The sequence below is a fragment of the Leptodactylus fuscus genome, unplaced genomic scaffold (assembly GCF_031893055.1).
Source record: "Leptodactylus fuscus isolate aLepFus1 unplaced genomic scaffold, aLepFus1.hap2 HAP2_SCAFFOLD_954, whole genome shotgun sequence".
NCBI lineage: Eukaryota > Metazoa > Chordata > Amphibia > Anura > Leptodactylidae > Leptodactylus > Leptodactylus fuscus.
This window is the reverse complement of record NW_027441006.1, coordinates 5,095-22,557: the sequence shown is the minus strand read 5'-3', so window position 1 is coordinate 22,557 and position 17,463 is coordinate 5,095. Positions and strand designations below refer to the sequence as shown.

Here is a 17,463-nt window from a genome sequence, read left to right as displayed (position 1 = left end):
TGGAGAATAGGAGTGATGGTGGAGGTAGAGTGGAGAATAAGAGTGATGGCGGAGGTAGAGTGGAGAATAGGAGTGATGGCGGAGGTAGAGTGGAGAATAGGAGTGATGGTGGAGGTGTTGTGGAGAATAGGAGTGATGGTGGAGGTATATGGAGAATAGGAGAGATGGCGGAGGTAGATTGGAGAATTGGAGCGATAGCGGAGGTGTTGTGGATGTAAGTGTTTTCTGATCATTTTTGCAGGTGGAGATCCTCCTCTTCAGCCATTAGTGGATTTTCCTGGTGGAGACATCCTGAAGACTCCTACCCCTGATGAGATCTCCTGCCAGCTTCTATGCACCAATCACCCGGACTGTGACTTCTTCTCTTATCACTCTGTGGATCCCGTCACTGGCCAGAGGAGGTAAGATGTCACCAACCAGTCTGAGGACCACTGCTGCTTCATATATGGTCCATTAAATGCAACTAGTTGTAAGTGCAACAATAAGAGTGACCAGTGACCTCCAACTACTGCTTGTCATTTGACCCTCACGTTGCTCATGAAGGTAGAGCTTGGAAGACTCTCAGTAAAGAATCTTCTGTACTTTCAGCTTTGATTGCCACTTGAAGACATCAGTTTCGCAGGTCCCACCGACACGAGTGCCTCTTTCTGGTGCGACATCTGGCTTCTCTCTTCCAAAGACCCCAGAATATGTGACCAGTAAGAATCTTCTCACCCTACAGTAATGAGATCTTCTTATTCCTTCCCAGGTGGACCTTGTTCGAGTTTCCTGAGACATCTAGAACAAGATGGGGAAGCAGGAGACATGTCCACACCTTCATGTGGTCGTAGTGACCTCTGGAGGTGTCATCTGCCTGCCATCTATAGGATTTAGGCTCTGCCTCCTGGTGTCACTGATGAACATGAGGTTTCCACCTACATGACTACCATGTCTTGTCTGACCAGATGGCCATTTCATTGTCCACTTGTGGGATCGTGGTGACCCCAGTCTCTGCTGTCTCATCTCAGTTACCAATCATGAGAGTAATGAGGTTCTCTGTAAGGTTCTGGGCCAAAATGTAATGCATGATACAGATGTGAAGATGAGAGGGCGCCTGTATGGTGGCACTCTGGAGAAGGGTCTCTGCCATGTTCTGGGGTGTAATGGAGTAAGGGGTTATTACATGTACCTGGCGGTCACATGTGAAGTGTCATGGGTTATGTCCATTCTCCACCAATTTCTGTTTTTCTCTTCAGGGTGTCTTTCCCACTCCTACGATGGGGTTGAATTTGTGGGCAACGTGCTCTCCTTTGGTTTTGTTAACAGCCGCGAGGAATGTGAAGTGTCCTGTACACGGAACCCAGGATGTCAGTTCTACACGTATTACCCGGAGAGCGGCACGGGGTGAGCACTGGAGCAAGGCATCTCCATGTCCATGACCATCTCCTGTGTGATGTATGGCCATGACCATCTCATGTGTGATGTTGTATGACCATCTCCTGTGTGATGTTGTATGGCCATCTCGTGCATGATGTTGTATGGCCATCTCCTGTGTGATGTTGTATGACCATCTCATGCATGATGTTGTATGGCCATCTCCTGTGTGATGTTGTATGGCCACGACCATCTCATGTGTGATGTTGTATGGCCACGACCATCTCCTGTGTGATGTTGTATGGCCACGACCATCTCCTGTGTGATGTTGTATGACCATCTCCTGTGTGATGTTGTATGGCCACGACCATCTCCTGTGTGATGTTGTATGACCATCTCCTGTGTGATGTTGTATGGCCACGACCATCTCCTGTGTGATGTTGTATGACCATCTCCTGTGTGATGTTGTATGGCCATGACCATCTCCTGTGTGATGTTGTATGACCATCTCCTGTGTGATGTTGTATGGCCATGACCATCTCCTGTGTGATGTTGTATGACCATCTCCTGTGTGATGTTGTATGACCATCTCCTGTGTGATGTTGTATGGCCATCTCGTGCATGATGTTGTATGGCCATCTCCTGTGTGATGTTGTATGGCCACGACCATCTCCTGTGTGATGTTGTATGGCCACGACCATCTCCTGTGTGATGTTGTATGGCCACGACCATCTCCTGTGTGATGTTGTATGACCATCTCCTGTGTGATGTTGTATGGCCATGACCATCTCCTGTGTGATGTTGTATGACCATCTCCTGTGTGATGTTGTATGGCCATCTCGTGCATGATGTTGTATGTCCAGGACTTCCAGCTGTGACTTGACTGTGTAAAGTTTGCAACACAGACATCTTTGACTCCTCACTTCTCCACGCACCCGATCCCCATATATATATATTATGCCCCACAGTGGTACAATAAATGGACTGCAGGGCATAAGAGGTTTCAGGGGCCACAGTGGACCCTGCAAGCTCTATTATACCCCACAGTTGCACACCCATGAACTATCTTTTCAGCCCCCCGAGTATAATAATCGGAGCCCCAGGGGAGGTGAGGGAACATAATAATCACTGTTACTCACCTCTCCAGGATCTGATGTTACTCCGAGCAGGCTTCGGGCCTGTATGGTAATGTGTCAGACGTCACGTGGGCTGGGATATACCATATAGGCCCGAAGCCTGTGCTAGTAGTGGGGGACAAGAAACTGGGGGGAAGAGATGGGGGGACAAGAAACTGGGGGAAGAGATGGGGGGACAAGAAACTGGGGCAGATGAAGGGGGGGACAAGAAACTGGGGGAAGAGATGGGGGGACAAGAAACTGGGGGCAGATGAAGGGGGGACAAGAAATTGGGGGCAGAGATGGGGGGACAAGAAACTGGGGGCAGATGAAGGAGGGACAAGAAACTGGGACAGATGAAGGGGGGGACAAGAAACTGGGGGCAGAGATGGGGGGACAAGAAACTGGGGGCAGAGATGGGCGGACAAAAAACTGGGGCAGATGAAGGGGGGACAAGAAACTGGGGGCAGAGATGGGGGGACAAGAAACTGGGGGCAGAGATGGGGGGACAAGAAAATGGGGGCAGAGATGGGGGGACAAGAAAATGGGGGCAGAGATGGGGGGACAAGAAACTGGGGGCAGAGATGGGGGGACAAGAAAATGGGGGCAGATGAAGGAGGGACAAGAAACTGGGACAGATGAAGGGGGGACAAGAAACTGGGGGCAGAGATGGGGGGACAAGAAACTGGGGGCAGAGATGGGGGGACAAAAAACTGGGGCAGATGAAGGGGGGACAAGAAACTGGGGGCAGAGATGGGGGGACAAGAAACTGGGGGCAGAGATGGGGGGACAAGAAAATGGGGGCAGAGATGGGGGGACAAGAAACTGGGGGAAGAGATGGGGGGACAAAAAACGGGCAGATGAAGGGGGGGACAAGAAACTGGGGGCAGAGATGGGGGAAAAGAAACTGGGGGAAGAGATGGGGGAAAAGAAACTGGGACAGATGAAGGGGGGGACATGAAAGTGGGGGCAGATAAAGGGGTTATATGAAACTGGGGGCAGAGATGGAGGGACAAGAAACTGGGACAGATGAAGGGGGGACAAGAAACTGGGGGCAGAGATGGGGGGACAAGAAACTAGGGGCAGAGATGGGGGGACAAAAAACTGGGGCAGATGAAGGGGGGACAAGAAACTGGGGGCAGAGATGGGGGGACAAGAAACTGGGGGCAGAGATGGGGGGACAAGAAAATGGGGGCAGAGATGGGGGGACAAGAAACTGGGGGAAGAGATGGGGGGACAAAAAACGGGCAGATGAAGGGGGGGACAAGAAACTGGGGGCAGAGATGGGGGGACAAGAAACTGGGGGCAGAGATGGGGGGACAAAAAACTGGGGCAGATGAAGGGGGGACAAGAAACTGGGGGCAGAGATGGGGGGACAAGAAACTGGGGGCAGAGATGGGGGGACAAGAAAATGGGGGCAGAGATGGGGGGACAAGAAACTGGGGGAAGAGATGGGGGGACAAAAAACGGGCAGATGAAGGGGGGGACAAGAAACTGGGGGCAGAGATGGGGGAAAAGAAACTGGGGGAAGAGATGGGGGAAAAGAAACTGGGACAGATGAAGGGGGGACATGAAAGTGGGGGCAGATAAAGGGGTTATATGAAACTGGGGGCAGAGATGGAGGGGGGGGATATAATTTACAGGTGACTATAGGGGGATTATACTGTGTGCGGGCACATGAAAAATGACAGAACGGGCGGAGTCACCGTAGAAGTGGGCGGAGCTAAGTTTGCCATGGCGCGCGCGCACGCACGCCGCATATTTTGTCCCTCTTTCGGCTCTCTAAAAGTTGGGAGGTTTGTATGTAGCGTGACTCCGGCACTCGGCCTGTCACCTCCTCACATGTCACCTTGCTCTCCATTGTCCTGGATCTGTGCCATCTTCTCTTCTCCATGTGCTTATGTCTCCTGTACAGGCCGCGCTGTTACCTGCAGTACTCCACCAACCTACCGTCACCCCCTAATATCACTCTCACCCCAGGGGCGCAGTCTGGATTCAGTCAGAGGGCTTGCTGTACTGGACCCCAATGTAAGTACCGGCAAATGCAAGTGAAACCTCCAGAGCTGCACTCACAATTCTGCTGTTACCCGGGTCTTCTACTCTAGTAACATCCAGAGCTGCACTCACAATTCTGCTGTTACCCGGGTCTTCTACTCTAGTAACATCCAGAGCTGCAATCTACAGCCAGTTCTACTCTAGTTACACCAGGAGCTCACAATTCTACTGTTATCTGCTTCAGTCACAGTTCCACTGTTACATTATGTCTTCTACTCCAGTCACATCCAGAGCTGCACGTGCATTATGGGATCCCAGCTAGGCTGGTAGAGTTCTGGCAGTGGATTTGATTGCAGCTCTGGATGTGAGTAGAGTACAGTATAATATATGGTTCCCCCTGGAAATGATGCCACGCCCCTTCCCTACTGTAGCTCCTCCTGTCACCGGGACTCTCTTGTTCCTCAGGTCAGAATGGTTGCGCTGATCTCATCTTCTCCAGTACGTTCTTCTCCGGGACGCTGATCGCCACCTACAGGGCGTTCGATGTGCAGGCCTGTCAGCAGCTCTGCACCCACAATCCTCTCTGTCAGTTCTTCAGCTTCTCCCTGCACCAAAGTCTCTGGTGAGGCCTCATCTGATGGGGTGATGGGAAACGGGGGGTTCAAGTGCGGTCGACCCACGGTCAGAAGGGCAGGTGCTCTGCGAATGACCATAACTGCGGTCAGCCTCTGGGCAATGGGGTGATGTTGGGGTCCGGTACAGTGTGATGTCGGGGTCCGGTACAGGGTGATGTTGGGGTCCGGTACAGTGTGATGTTGGGGTCCGGTATGGGTGATGTTGGGGTCCGGTACAGTGTGATGTTGGGGTCCGGTACAGTGTGATGTTGGGGTCCGGTACAGGGTGATGTTGGGGTCCGGTATGGGTGATGTTGGGGTCCGGTACAGTGTGATGTCGGGGTCCGGTACAGTGTGATGTCGGGGTCCGGTACAGTGTGATGTCGGGGTCCGGTACAGGGTGATGTTGGGGTCCGGTATGGGTGATGTTGGGGTCCGGTACAGGGTGATGTTGGGGTCCGGTACAGTGTGATGTTGGGGTCCGGTACAGGGTGATGTCGGGGTCTGGTACAGGGTGATGTTGGGGTCCGGTACAGGGTGATGTTGGGGTCCGGTACAGTGTGATGTTGGGGGTCCGGTACAGGGTGATGTCGGGGTCCGGTACAGTGTGATGTTGGGGTCCGGTACAGGGTGATGTTGGGGTCCGGTACAGGGTGATGTTGGGGTCCGGTACAGGGTGATGTTGGGGTCCGGTACAGTGTGATGTTGGGGTCCGGTACAGGGTGATGTTGGGGTCCGGTACAGGGTGATGTTGGGGTCCGGTACAGGGTGATGTTGGGGTCCGGTACAGTGTGATGTTGGGGTCCGGTACAGGGTGATGTTGGGGTCCGGTACAGGGTGATGTTGGGGTCCGTACAGTGTGATGTTGGGGTCCGGTATGGGTGATGTTTGGGTCCGGTACAGTGTGATGTTGGGGTCCGGTACAGTGTGATGTTGGGGTCCGGTACAGGGTGATGTTGGGGTCCGGTACGTGTGATGTTGGGGTCCGGTACAGTGTGATGTTGGGGTCCGGTACAGTGTGATGTCGGGGTCCGGTACAGGGTGATGTCGGGGTCCGGTACAGGGTGATGTCGGGGTCCGGTACAGGGTGATGTCGGGGTCCGGTACAGTGTGATGTTGGGGTCCGGTACAGTGTGATGTTGGGGTCCGGTACAGTGTGATGTCGGGGTCCGGTACAGGGTGATGTCGGGGCTTCCGGTACAGGGTGATGTCGGGGTCGGTACAGGGTGATGTTGGGGTCCTCTACACGGTGATGTTGGGGTCCGGTACGGGGTGATGTTGGGGTCCGATACAGTGTGATGTTGGGGTCCGGTACAGGGTGATGTTGGAATCTGGTATGGGTGATGTTGGGGTCCGGTACAGGGTGATGTTGGGGTCCGGTACAGGGTGATGTTGGGGTCCGGTACAGTGTGATGTTGGGGTCCGGTACAGTGTGATGTTGGGGTCCGGTACAGGGTGATGTTGGGGTCCGGTACAGGGTGATGTTGGGGTCCGGTATGGGTGATGTTGGGGTCCGGTACAGTGTGATGTTGGGGTCCGGTACAGTGTGATGTTGGGGTCCGGTACAGGGTGATGTTGGGGTCCGGTATGGGTGATGTTGGGGTCCGGTACAGTGTGATGTCGGGGTCCGGTACAGTGTGATGTCGGGGTCCGGTACAGTGTGATGTCGGGGTCCGGTACAGGGTGATGTTGGGGTCCGGTATGGGTGATGTTGGGGTCCGGTACAGGGTGATGTTGGGGTCCGGTACAGTGTGATGTTGGGGTCCGGTACAGGGTGATGTCGGGGTCTGGTACAGGGTGATGTCGGGGTCCGATACAGTGTGATGTTGGGGTCCGGTACAGGGTGATGTTGGGGTCCGGTACAGGGTGATGTCGGGGTCCGGTACAGTGTGATGTCGGGGTCCGGTACAGTGTGATGTCGGGGTCCGGTACAGGGTGATGTTGGGGTCCGGTACAGGGTGATGTTGGGGTCCGGTACAGTGTGATGTTGGGGTCCGGTACAGTGTGATGTTGGGGTCCGGTACAGTGTGATGTTGGGGTCCGGTACAGGGTGATGTTGGGGTCCGGTACAGGGTGATGTTGGGGTCCGGTACAGTGTGATGTTGGGGTCCGGTACAGTGTGATGTTGGGGTCCGGTACAGGGTGATGTTGGGGTCCGGTACAGGGTGATGTTGGGGTCCGGTACAGTGTGATGTTGGGGTCCGGTATGGGTGATGTTGGGGTCCGGTACAGTGTGATGTTGGGGTCCGGTACAGTGTGATGTTGGGGTCCGGTACAGGGTGATGTTGGGGTCCGGTACGTGTGATGTTGGGGTCCGGTACAGTGTGATGTCGGGGTCCGGTACAGTGTGATGTCGGGGTCCGGTACAGGGTGATGTCGGGGTCCGGTACAGGGTGATGTCGGGGTCCGGTACAGGGTGATGTCGGGGTCCGGTACAGTGTGATGTTGGGGTCCGGTACAGTGTGATGTTGGGGTCCGGTACAGTGTGATGTTGGGGTCCGGTACAGGGTGATGTCGGGGTCCGGTACAGGGTGATGTCGGGGTCCGGTACAGGGTGATGTTGGGGTCCGGTACAAGGTGATGTTGGGGTCCGGTACAGTGTGATGTTGGGGTCCGGTACAGGGTGATGTTGGGGTCCGGTACAGTGTGATGTCGGGGTCCGGTACAGTGTGATGTCGGGGTCCGCTACAGGGTGATGTCGGGGTCCGGTACAGGGTGATGTTGGGGTCCTCTACACGGTGATGTTGGGGTCCGGTACGGGGTGATGTTGGGGTCCGATACAGTGTGATGTTGGGGTCCGGTACAGGGTGATGTTGGAATCTGGTATGGGTGATGTTGGGGTCCGGTACAGGGTGATGTTGGGGTCCGGTACAGGGTGATGTTGGGGTCCGGTACAGTGTGATGTTGGGGTCCGGTACAGTGTGATGTTGGGGTCCGGTACAGGGTGATGTTGGGGTCCGGTACAGGGTGATGTTGGGGTCCGGTACAGGGTGATGTTGGGGTCCGGTACAGTGTGATGTTGGGGTCCGGTATGGGTGATGTTGGGGTCCGGTACAGTGTGATGTTGGGGTCCGGTACAGTGTGATGTTGGGGTCCGGTACAGGGTGATGTTGGGGTCCGGTACATGTGATGTTGGGGTCCGGTACAGTGTGATGTCGGGGTCCGGTACAGTGTGATGTCGGGGTCCGGTACAGGGTGATGTCGGGGTCCGGTACAGGGTGATGTCGGGGTCCGGTACAGGGTGATGTCGGGGTCCGGTACAGTGTGATGTCGGGGTCCGGTACAGTGTGATGTTGGGGTCCGGTACAGTGTGATGTTGGGGTCCGGTACAGTGTGATGTCGGGGTCCGGTACAGGGTGATGTCGGGGTCCGGTACAGGGTGATGTTGGGGTCCGGTACAAGGTGATGTTGGGGTCCGGTACAAGGTGATGTTGGGGTCCGGTACAGGGTGATGTTGGGGTCCGGTACAGTGTGATGTCGGGGTCCGGTACAGTGTGATGTCGGGGTCCGCTACAGGGTGATGTCGGGGTCCGGTACAGGGTGATGTTGGGGTCCTCTACACGGTGATGTTGGGGTCCGGTACGGGGTGATGTTGGGGTCCGATACAGTGTGATGTTGGGGTCCGGTACAGGGTGATGTTGGAATCTGGTATGGGTGATGTTGGGGTCCGGTACAGTGTGATGTTGGGGTCCGGTACAGGGTGATGTTGGGGTCCGGTACAGTGTGATGTTGGGGTCCGGTACAGTGTGATGTTGGGGTCCGGTATGGGTGATGTTGGGGTCCGGTACAGTGTGATGTTGGGGTCCGGTACAGTGTGATGTTGGGGTCCGGTATGGGTGATGTTGGGGTCCGGTACAGTGTGATGTTGGGGTCCGGTATGGGTGATGTTGGGGTCCGGTACAGGGTGATGTTGGGGTCCGGTACAGTGTGATGTTGGGGTCCGGTATGGGTGATGTTGGGGTCCGGTACAGGGTGATGTTGGGGTCCGGTACAGTGTGATGTCGGGGTCCGGTACAGTGTGATGTTGGGGTCCGGTACAGGGTGATGTTGGGGTCCGGTACGTGTGATGTCGGGGTCCGGTACAGTGTGATGTCGGGGTCCGGTACAGGGTGATGTCGGGGTCCGGTACAGTGTGATGTCGGGGTCCGGTACAGTGTGATGTCGGGGTCCGGTACAGGGTGATGTTGGGGTCCGGTACAGGGTGATGTTGGGGTCCGGTACAGGGTGATGTTGGGGTCCGGTACAGTGTGATGTTGGGGTCCGGTACAGTGTGATGTTGGGGTCCGGTATGGGTGATGTTGGGGTCCGGTACAGTGTGATGTTGGGGTCCGGTACAGTGTGATGTTGGGGTCCGGTACAGGGTGATGTTGGGGTCCGGTACAGTGTGATGTTGGGGTCCGGTACAGTGTGATGTTGGGGTCCGGTACAGTGTGATGTTGGGGTCCGGTACAGGGTGATGTTGGGGTCCGGTACAGGGTGATGTTGGGGTCCGGTACAGTGTGATGTTGGGGTCCGGTACAGTGTGATGTTGGGGGTCCGGTACAGGGTGATGTTGGGGTCCGGTACAGGGTGATGTTGGGGTCCGGTACAGTGTGATGTTGGGGTCCGGTATGGGTGATGTTGGGGTCCGGTACAGTGTGATGTTGGGGTCCGGTACAGTGTGATGTTGGGGTCCGGTACAGGGTGATGTTGGGGTCCGGTACGTGTGATGTTGGGGTCCGGTACAGTGTGATGTCGGGGTCCGGTACAGTGTGATGTCGGGGTCCGGTACAGGGTGATGTCGGGGTCCGGTACAGGGTGATGTCGGGGTCCGGTACAGGGTGATGTCGGGGTCCGGTACAGTGTGATGTTGGGGTCCGGTACAGTGTGATGTTGGGGTCCGGTACAGTGTGATGTTGGGGTCCGGTACAGGGTGATGTCGGGGTCCGGTACAGGGTGATGTCGGGGTCCGGTACAGGGTGATGTTGGGGTCCGGTACAAGGTGATGTTGGGGTCCGGTACAGTGTGATGTTGGGGTCCGGTACAGGGTGATGTTGGGGTCCGGTACAGTGTGATGTCGGGGTCCGGTACAGTGTGATGTCGGGGTCCGCTACAGGGTGATGTCGGGGTCCGGTACAGGGTGATGTTGGGGTCCTCTACACGGTGATGTTGGGGTCCGGTACGGGGTGATGTTGGGGTCCGATACAGTGTGATGTTGGGGTCCGGTACAGGGTGATGTTGGAATCTGGTATGGGTGATGTTGGGGTCCGGTACAGGGTGATGTTGGGGTCCGGTACAGGGTGATGTTGGGGTCCGGTACAGTGTGATGTTGGGGTCCGGTACAGTGTGATGTTGGGGTCCGGTACAGGGTGATGTTGGGGTCCGGTACAGGGTGATGTTGGGGTCCGGTACAGGGTGATGTTGGGGTCCGGTACAGTGTGATGTTGGGGTCCGGTATGGGTGATGTTGGGGTCCGGTACAGTGTGATGTTGGGGTCCGGTACAGTGTGATGTTGGGGTCCGGTACAGGGTGATGTTGGGGTCCGGTACATGTGATGTTGGGGTCCGGTACAGTGTGATGTCGGGGTCCGGTACAGTGTGATGTCGGGGTCCGGTACAGGGTGATGTCGGGGTCCGGTACAGGGTGATGTCGGGGTCCGGTACAGGGTGATGTCGGGGTCCGGTACAGTGTGATGTCGGGGTCCGGTACAGTGTGATGTTGGGGTCCGGTACAGTGTGATGTTGGGGTCCGGTACAGTGTGATGTCGGGGTCCGGTACAGGGTGATGTCGGGGTCCGGTACAGGGTGATGTTGGGGTCCGGTACAAGGTGATGTTGGGGTCCGGTACAAGGTGATGTTGGGGTCCGGTACAGGGTGATGTTGGGGTCCGGTACAGTGTGATGTCGGGGTCCGGTACAGTGTGATGTCGGGGTCCGCTACAGGGTGATGTCGGGGTCCGGTACAGGGTGATGTTGGGGTCCTCTACACGGTGATGTTGGGGTCCGGTACGGGGTGATGTTGGGGTCCGATACAGTGTGATGTTGGGGTCCGGTACAGGGTGATGTTGGAATCTGGTATGGGTGATGTTGGGGTCCGGTACAGTGTGATGTTGGGGTCCGGTACAGGGTGATGTTGGGGTCCGGTACAGTGTGATGTTGGGGTCCGGTACAGTGTGATGTTGGGGTCCGGTATGGGTGATGTTGGGGTCCGGTACAGTGTGATGTTGGGGTCCGGTACAGTGTGATGTTGGGGTCCGGTATGGGTGATGTTGGGGTCCGGTACAGTGTGATGTTGGGGTCCGGTATGGGTGATGTTGGGGTCCGGTACAGGGTGATGTTGGGGTCCGGTACAGTGTGATGTTGGGGTCCGGTATGGGTGATGTTGGGGTCCGGTACAGGGTGATGTTGGGGTCCGGTACAGTGTGATGTCGGGGTCCGGTACAGTGTGATGTTGGGGTCCGGTACAGGGTGATGTTGGGGTCCGGTACGTGTGATGTCGGGGTCCGGTACAGTGTGATGTCGGGGTCCGGTACAGGGTGATGTCGGGGTCCGGTACAGTGTGATGTCGGGGTCCGGTACAGTGTGATGTCGGGGTCCGGTACAGGGTGATGTTGGGGTCCGGTACAGGGTGATGTTGGGGTCCGGTACAGGGTGATGTTGGGGTCCGGTACAGTGTGATGTTGGGGTCCGGTACAGTGTGATGTTGGGGTCCGGTATGGGTGATGTTGGGGTCCGGTACAGTGTGATGTTGGGGTCCGGTACAGTGTGATGTTGGGGTCCGGTACAGGGTGATGTTGGAGTCCTCTACACGGTGATGTTGGGGTCCGGTACGGGGTGATGTTGGGGTCCGATACAGTGTGATGTTGGGGTCCGGTACAGGGTGATGTTGGGGTCCGGTACAGGGTGATGTTGGGGTCCGGTACAGTGTGATGTTGGGGTCCGGTACAGGGTGATGTTGGAATCTGGTATGGGTGATGTTGGGGTCCGGTACAGTGTGATGTTGGGGTCCGGTACAGTGTGATGTTGGGGTCCGGTACAGTGTGATGTTGGGGTCCGGTACAGTGTGATGTTGGGGTCCGGTATGGGTGATGTTGGGGTCCGGTACAGTGTGATGTTGGGGTCCGGTACAGTGTGATGTTGGGGTCCGGTATGGGTGATGTTGGGGTCCGGTACAGTGTGATGTTGGGGTCCGGTACAGTGTGATGTTGGGGTCCGGTACAGTGTGATGTTGGGGTCCGGTACAGTGTGATGTTGAGGTCCGGTACAGTGTGATGTTGGGGTCCGGTACAGTGTGATGTTGGGGTCCGGTACAGGGTGATGTTGGGGTCCGCTACGTGTGATGTCGGGGTCCGGTACAGTGTGATGTCGGGGTCCGGTACAGGGTGATGTCGGGGTCCGGTACAGTGTGATGTCGGGGTCCGGTACAGTGTGATGTCGGGGTCCGGTACAGGGTGATGTTGGGGTCCGGTACAGGGTGATGTTGGGGTCCGGTACAGGGTGATGTTGGGGTCCGGTACAGTGTGATGTTGGGGTCCGGTACAGTGTGATGTTGGGGTCCGGTACAGTGTGATGTTGGGGTCCGGTACAGTGTGATGTTGGGGTCCGGTACGGGTGATGTTGGGGTCCGGTACAGTGTGATGTTGGGGTCCGGTACAGTGTGATGTTGGGGTCCGGTACAGGGTGATGTTGGGGTCTGGTACGTGTGATGTTGGGGTCCGGTACAGTGTGATGTTGGGGTCCGGTACAGTGTGATGTCGGGGTCCGGTACAGGGTGATGTCGGGGTCCGGTACAGTGTGATGTTGAGGTCCGGTACAGTGTGATGTTGGGGTCCGGTACAGTGTGATGTCGGGGTCCGCTACAGGGTGATGTTGGGGTCCTCTACACGGTGATGTTGGGGTCCGGTACGGGGTGATGTTGGGGTCCGATACAGTGTGATGTTGGGGTCCGGTACAGGGTGATGTTGGAGTCTGGTATGGGTGATGTTGGGGTCCGGTACAGTGTGATGTTGGGGTCCGGTACAGTGTGATGTTGGGGTCCGGTACAGTGTGATGTTGGGGTCCGGTATGGGTGATGTTGGGGTCTGGTACAGTGTGATGTTGGGGTCCGGTACAGTGTGATGTTGGGGTCCGGTACAGGGTGATGTTGGGGTCCGGTACGTGTGATGTCGGGGTCCGGTACAGTGTGATGTCGGGGTCCGGTACAGGGTGATGTCGGGGTCCGGTACAGGGTGATGTCGGGGTCCGGTACAGTGTGATGTCGGGGTCCGGTACAGTGTGATGTCGGGGTCCGGTACAGGGTGATGTCGGGGTCCGGTACAGTGTGATGTTGGGGTCCGGTACAGTGTGATGTTGGGGTCCGGTACAGTGTGATGTTGGGGTCCGGTATGGGTGATGTTGGGGTCCGGTACAGTGTGATGTTGGGGTCCGGTACAGTGTGATGTTGGGGTCTGGTACAGGGTGATTTTGGGGTCCGGTACAGGGTGATGTCGGGGTCCGGTACAGTGTGATGTCGGGGTCCGGTACAGTGTGATGTCGGGGTCCGGTACAGGGTGATGTCGGGGTCCGGTACAGTGTGATGTTGGGGTCCGGTACAGTGTGATGTTGGGGTCCGGTACAGGGTGATGTCGGGGTCCGGTACAGGGTGATGTCGGGGTCCGGTACGTGTGATGTTGGGGTCCGGTACGTGTGATGTTGTGGTCCGGTACAGTGTGATGTCGGGGTCCCGGTACAGGGTGATGTCGGGGTCCGGTACAGGGTGATGTCGGGGTCCGGTACAGTGTGATGTCGGGGTCCGGTACAGGGTGATGTCGGGGTCCGGTACAGTGTGATGTCGGGGTCCGGTACAGGATGATGTCGGGGTCCGGTACAGGGTGATGTTGGGTCCGGTACAGTGTGATGTTGGGGTCCGGTACAGTGTGATGTTGGGGTCCGGTACAGGGTGATGTTGGGGTCCGGTACAGTGTGATGTTGGGGTCCGGTACAGTGTGATGTTGGGGTCCGGTACAATGTGATGTTGGGGGTCCGGTACAGTGTGATGTTGGGGTCCGGTACAGGGTGATGTTGGGGTCCGGTACAGTGTGATGTTGGGGTCCGGTACAGTGTGATGTTGGGGTCCGGTATGGGTGATGTTGGGGTCCGGTACAGTGTGATGTTGGGGTCCGGTACAGTGTGATGTTGGGGTCCGGTACAGTGTGATGTTGGGGTCCGGTACAGGGTGATGTTGGGGTCCGGTACAGGGTGATGTTGGGGTCCGGTACAGTGTGATGTTGGGGTCCGGTACAGTGTGATGTTGGGGTCCGTACAGGGTGATGTTGGGGTCCGGTACAGTGTGATGTTGGGGTCCGGTACAGTGTGATGTTGGGGTCCGGTACGGGTGATGTTGGGGTCCGGTACAGTGTGATGTTGGGGTCCGGTACAGTGTGATGTTGGGGTCCGGTACAGGTTGATGTCGGGGTCCGGTACAGGGTGATGTTGGGGTCCGGTACAGGGTGATGTTGGGGTCCGGTACAGGGTGATGTTGGGGTCCGCTACAGTGTGATGTTGGGGTCCGGTACAGGGTGATGTTGGGGTCCGGTACAGTGTGATGTTGGGGTCCGGTACAGGGTGATGTTGGGGTCCGGTACAGGGTTATGTTGGGGTCCGGTACAGTGTGATGTTGGGGTCCGGTACAGTGTGATGTTGGGGTCCGGTACAGTGTGATGTTGGGGTCCGGTACAGTGTGATGTTGGGGTCCGGTACAGGGTGATGTTGGGGTCCGCTACAGTGTGATGTTGGGGTCCGGTACAGTGTGATGTTGGGGTCCGGTACAGGGTGATGTTGGGGTCCGGTACAGGGTGATGTTGGGGTCCGGTACAGGGTGATGTTGGGGTCCGCTACAGTGTGATGTTGGGGTCCGGTACAGTGTGATGTTGGGGTCCGGTACAGGGTGATGTTGGGGTCCGCTACAGTGTGATGTTGGGGGTCCGGTACAGGGTGATGTTGGGGTCCGGTACAGTGTGATGTTGGGGTCCGGTACAGTGTGATGTTGGGGTCCGGTACAGTGTGATGTTGGGGTCCGTACAGGGTGATGTTGGGGTCCGGTACAGTGTGATGTTGGGGTCCGGTACAGGGTGATGTTGGGGTCCGGTACAGTGTGATGTTGGGGTCCGGTACAGGGTGATGTTGGGGTCCGGTACAGTGTGATGTTGAGGTCCGGTACAGTGTGATGTTGGGGTCCGGTACAGTGTGATGTTGGGGTCCGGTACAGTGTGATGTTGGGGTCCGGTACAGGGTGATGTTGGGGTCCGGTACAGGGTGATGTTGGGGTCCGGTACAGGGTGATGTTGGGGTCCGGTACAGGGTGATGTTGGGGTCCGGTACAGTGTGATGTTGGGGTCCGATACAGGGTGATGTTGGGGTCCGGTACAGGGTGATGTTGGGGTCCGGTACAGTGTGATGTTGGGGTCCGGTACAGGTTGATGTTGGGGTCCGGTACAGTGTGATGTTGGGGTCCGGTACAGTGTGATGTTGGGGTCCGGTACAATGTGATGTTGGGGTCCGGTACAGTGTGATGTTGGGGTCCGGTACAGGGTGATGTTGGGGTCCGGTACAGGGTGATGTTGGGGGTCCGGTACAGGGTGATGTTGGGGTCCGGTACAGTGTGATGTTGGGGTCCGGTACAGGGTGATGTTGGGGTCCGGTACAGTGTGATTTTGGGGTCCGGTATGGGTGATGTTGGGGTCCGGTACAGTGTGATGTTGGGGTCCGTACAGGGTGATGTTGGGGTCCGGTACAGTGTGATGTTGGGGTCCGGTACAGTGTGATGTTGGGGGTCCGGTATGGGTGATGTTGGGGTCCGGTACAGTGTGACGTTGGGGTCCGGTACAGTGTGATGTTGGGGTCCGGTACAGTGTGATGTCGGGGTCCGGTACAGGTTGATGTCGGGGTCCGGTACAGGGTGATGTCGGGGTCCGGTATGGGTGATGTTGAGGTCCGGTACAGTGTGATGTCGGGGTACGGTACAGGCTGATGTTGGGGTCCGGTACAGGGTGATGTTGGGGTCCGGTACAGGGTGATGTTGGGGTCCGGTACGTGTGATGTTGGGGTCCGGTACAGGGTAATGTTGGGGTCCGGTACAGTGTGATGTTGGGGTCCGGTACGTGTGATGTTGGGGTCCGGTACAGGGTGATGTTGGGGTCCGCTACAGTGTGATGTTGGGGTCCGGTACAGGGTGATGTTGGGGTCCGGTACAGTGTGATGTTGGGGTCCGGTACAGTGTGATGTTGGGGTCCGGTACAGTGTGATGTTGGGGTCCGGTACAGTGTGATGTTGGGGTCCGGTACAGGGTGATGTTGGGGTCCGGTACAGGGTGATGTTGGGGTCCGGTACAGTGTGATGTTGGGGTCCGGTACAGTGTGATGTTGGGGTCCGGTACAGGGTGATGTTGGGGTCCGGTACAGGGTTATGTTGGGGTCCGGTACAGGGTGATGTTGGGGTCCGGTACAGTGTGATGTTGGGGTCCGGTACAGTGTGATGTTGGGGTCCGGTACAGTGTGATGTTGGGGTCCGGTACAGGGTGATGTTGGGGTCCGGTACAGTGTGATGTTGGGGTCCGGTACAGTGTGATGTTGGGGTCCGGTACAGGGTGATGTTGGGGTCCGGTACAGTGTGATGTTGGGGTCCGGTACAGTGTGATGTTGGGGTCCGGTACAGGGTGATGTTGGGGTCCGGTACAGTGTGATGTTGGGGTCCGGTACAGGGTGATGTTGGGGTCCGGTACAGTGTGATGTTGGGGTCCGGTACAGTGTGATGTTGGGGTCCGGTACAGGGTGATGTTGGGGTCCGGTACAGTGTGATGTTGGGGTCCGGTACAGTGTGATGTTGGGGTCCGGTACAGGGTGATGTTGGGGTCCGGTACAGTGTGATATTGGGGTCCGGTACAGTGTGATGTTGGGGTCCGGTATGGGTGATGTTGGGGTCCGGTACAGTGTGATGTTGGGGTCTGCTATGTTCTCCATCTTGCTGACATTCCTGCTCTCGCCCACTCAGGTGTGAATGTTACCTGCAGAGCTCACCCTCCGGCCTCCCCGACAACATCACCTCTGTGCACGACATGTATTCTGGATTTACAAAACAAGCGACACAATCAGGTAATGGGGGAGAGGCGACGGCAGGGAAAGGAGAGGACGGGCGAGGGAGAGGACGGGACGGGTGAGGGAGAGGACGGGCGAGAGCAGGGAGAGGAGAGGAGGGCCGAGGGAGAGGACGGGCAAGGGAGAGGACGGGACGGGTGAGGGCAGGGAGAGGACGGGCAAGGGAGAGGACGGGACGGGTGAGGGAGAGGACGGGCGAGAGCAGGGAGAGGACGGGCGAGAGCAGGGAGAGGAGAGGAGGGCCGAGGGAGAGGACGGGCAAGGGAGAGGACGGAATG

The 17,463-nt window shown here is 57.0% G+C and overlaps 1 protein-coding gene across 1 annotated transcript; it reads left to right on the top strand.

Annotated features, from left to right (window-relative positions):
* Positions 1-241: 241 nt before the first annotated feature.
* On the top strand, positions 242-17,182 carry LOC142189018 (coagulation factor XI-like; the record flags this gene model as incomplete). The annotated part of the gene is made up of 6 exons (XM_075262100.1): positions 242-401; positions 589-698; positions 1,236-1,383; positions 4,384-4,496; positions 4,929-5,085; positions 17,082-17,182. Coding segments are annotated over 6 exons (789 nt in total), but the record flags the coding sequence as incomplete, so codon positions are not given.
* Between the last annotated feature and the right edge of the window lie 281 nt (positions 17,183-17,463).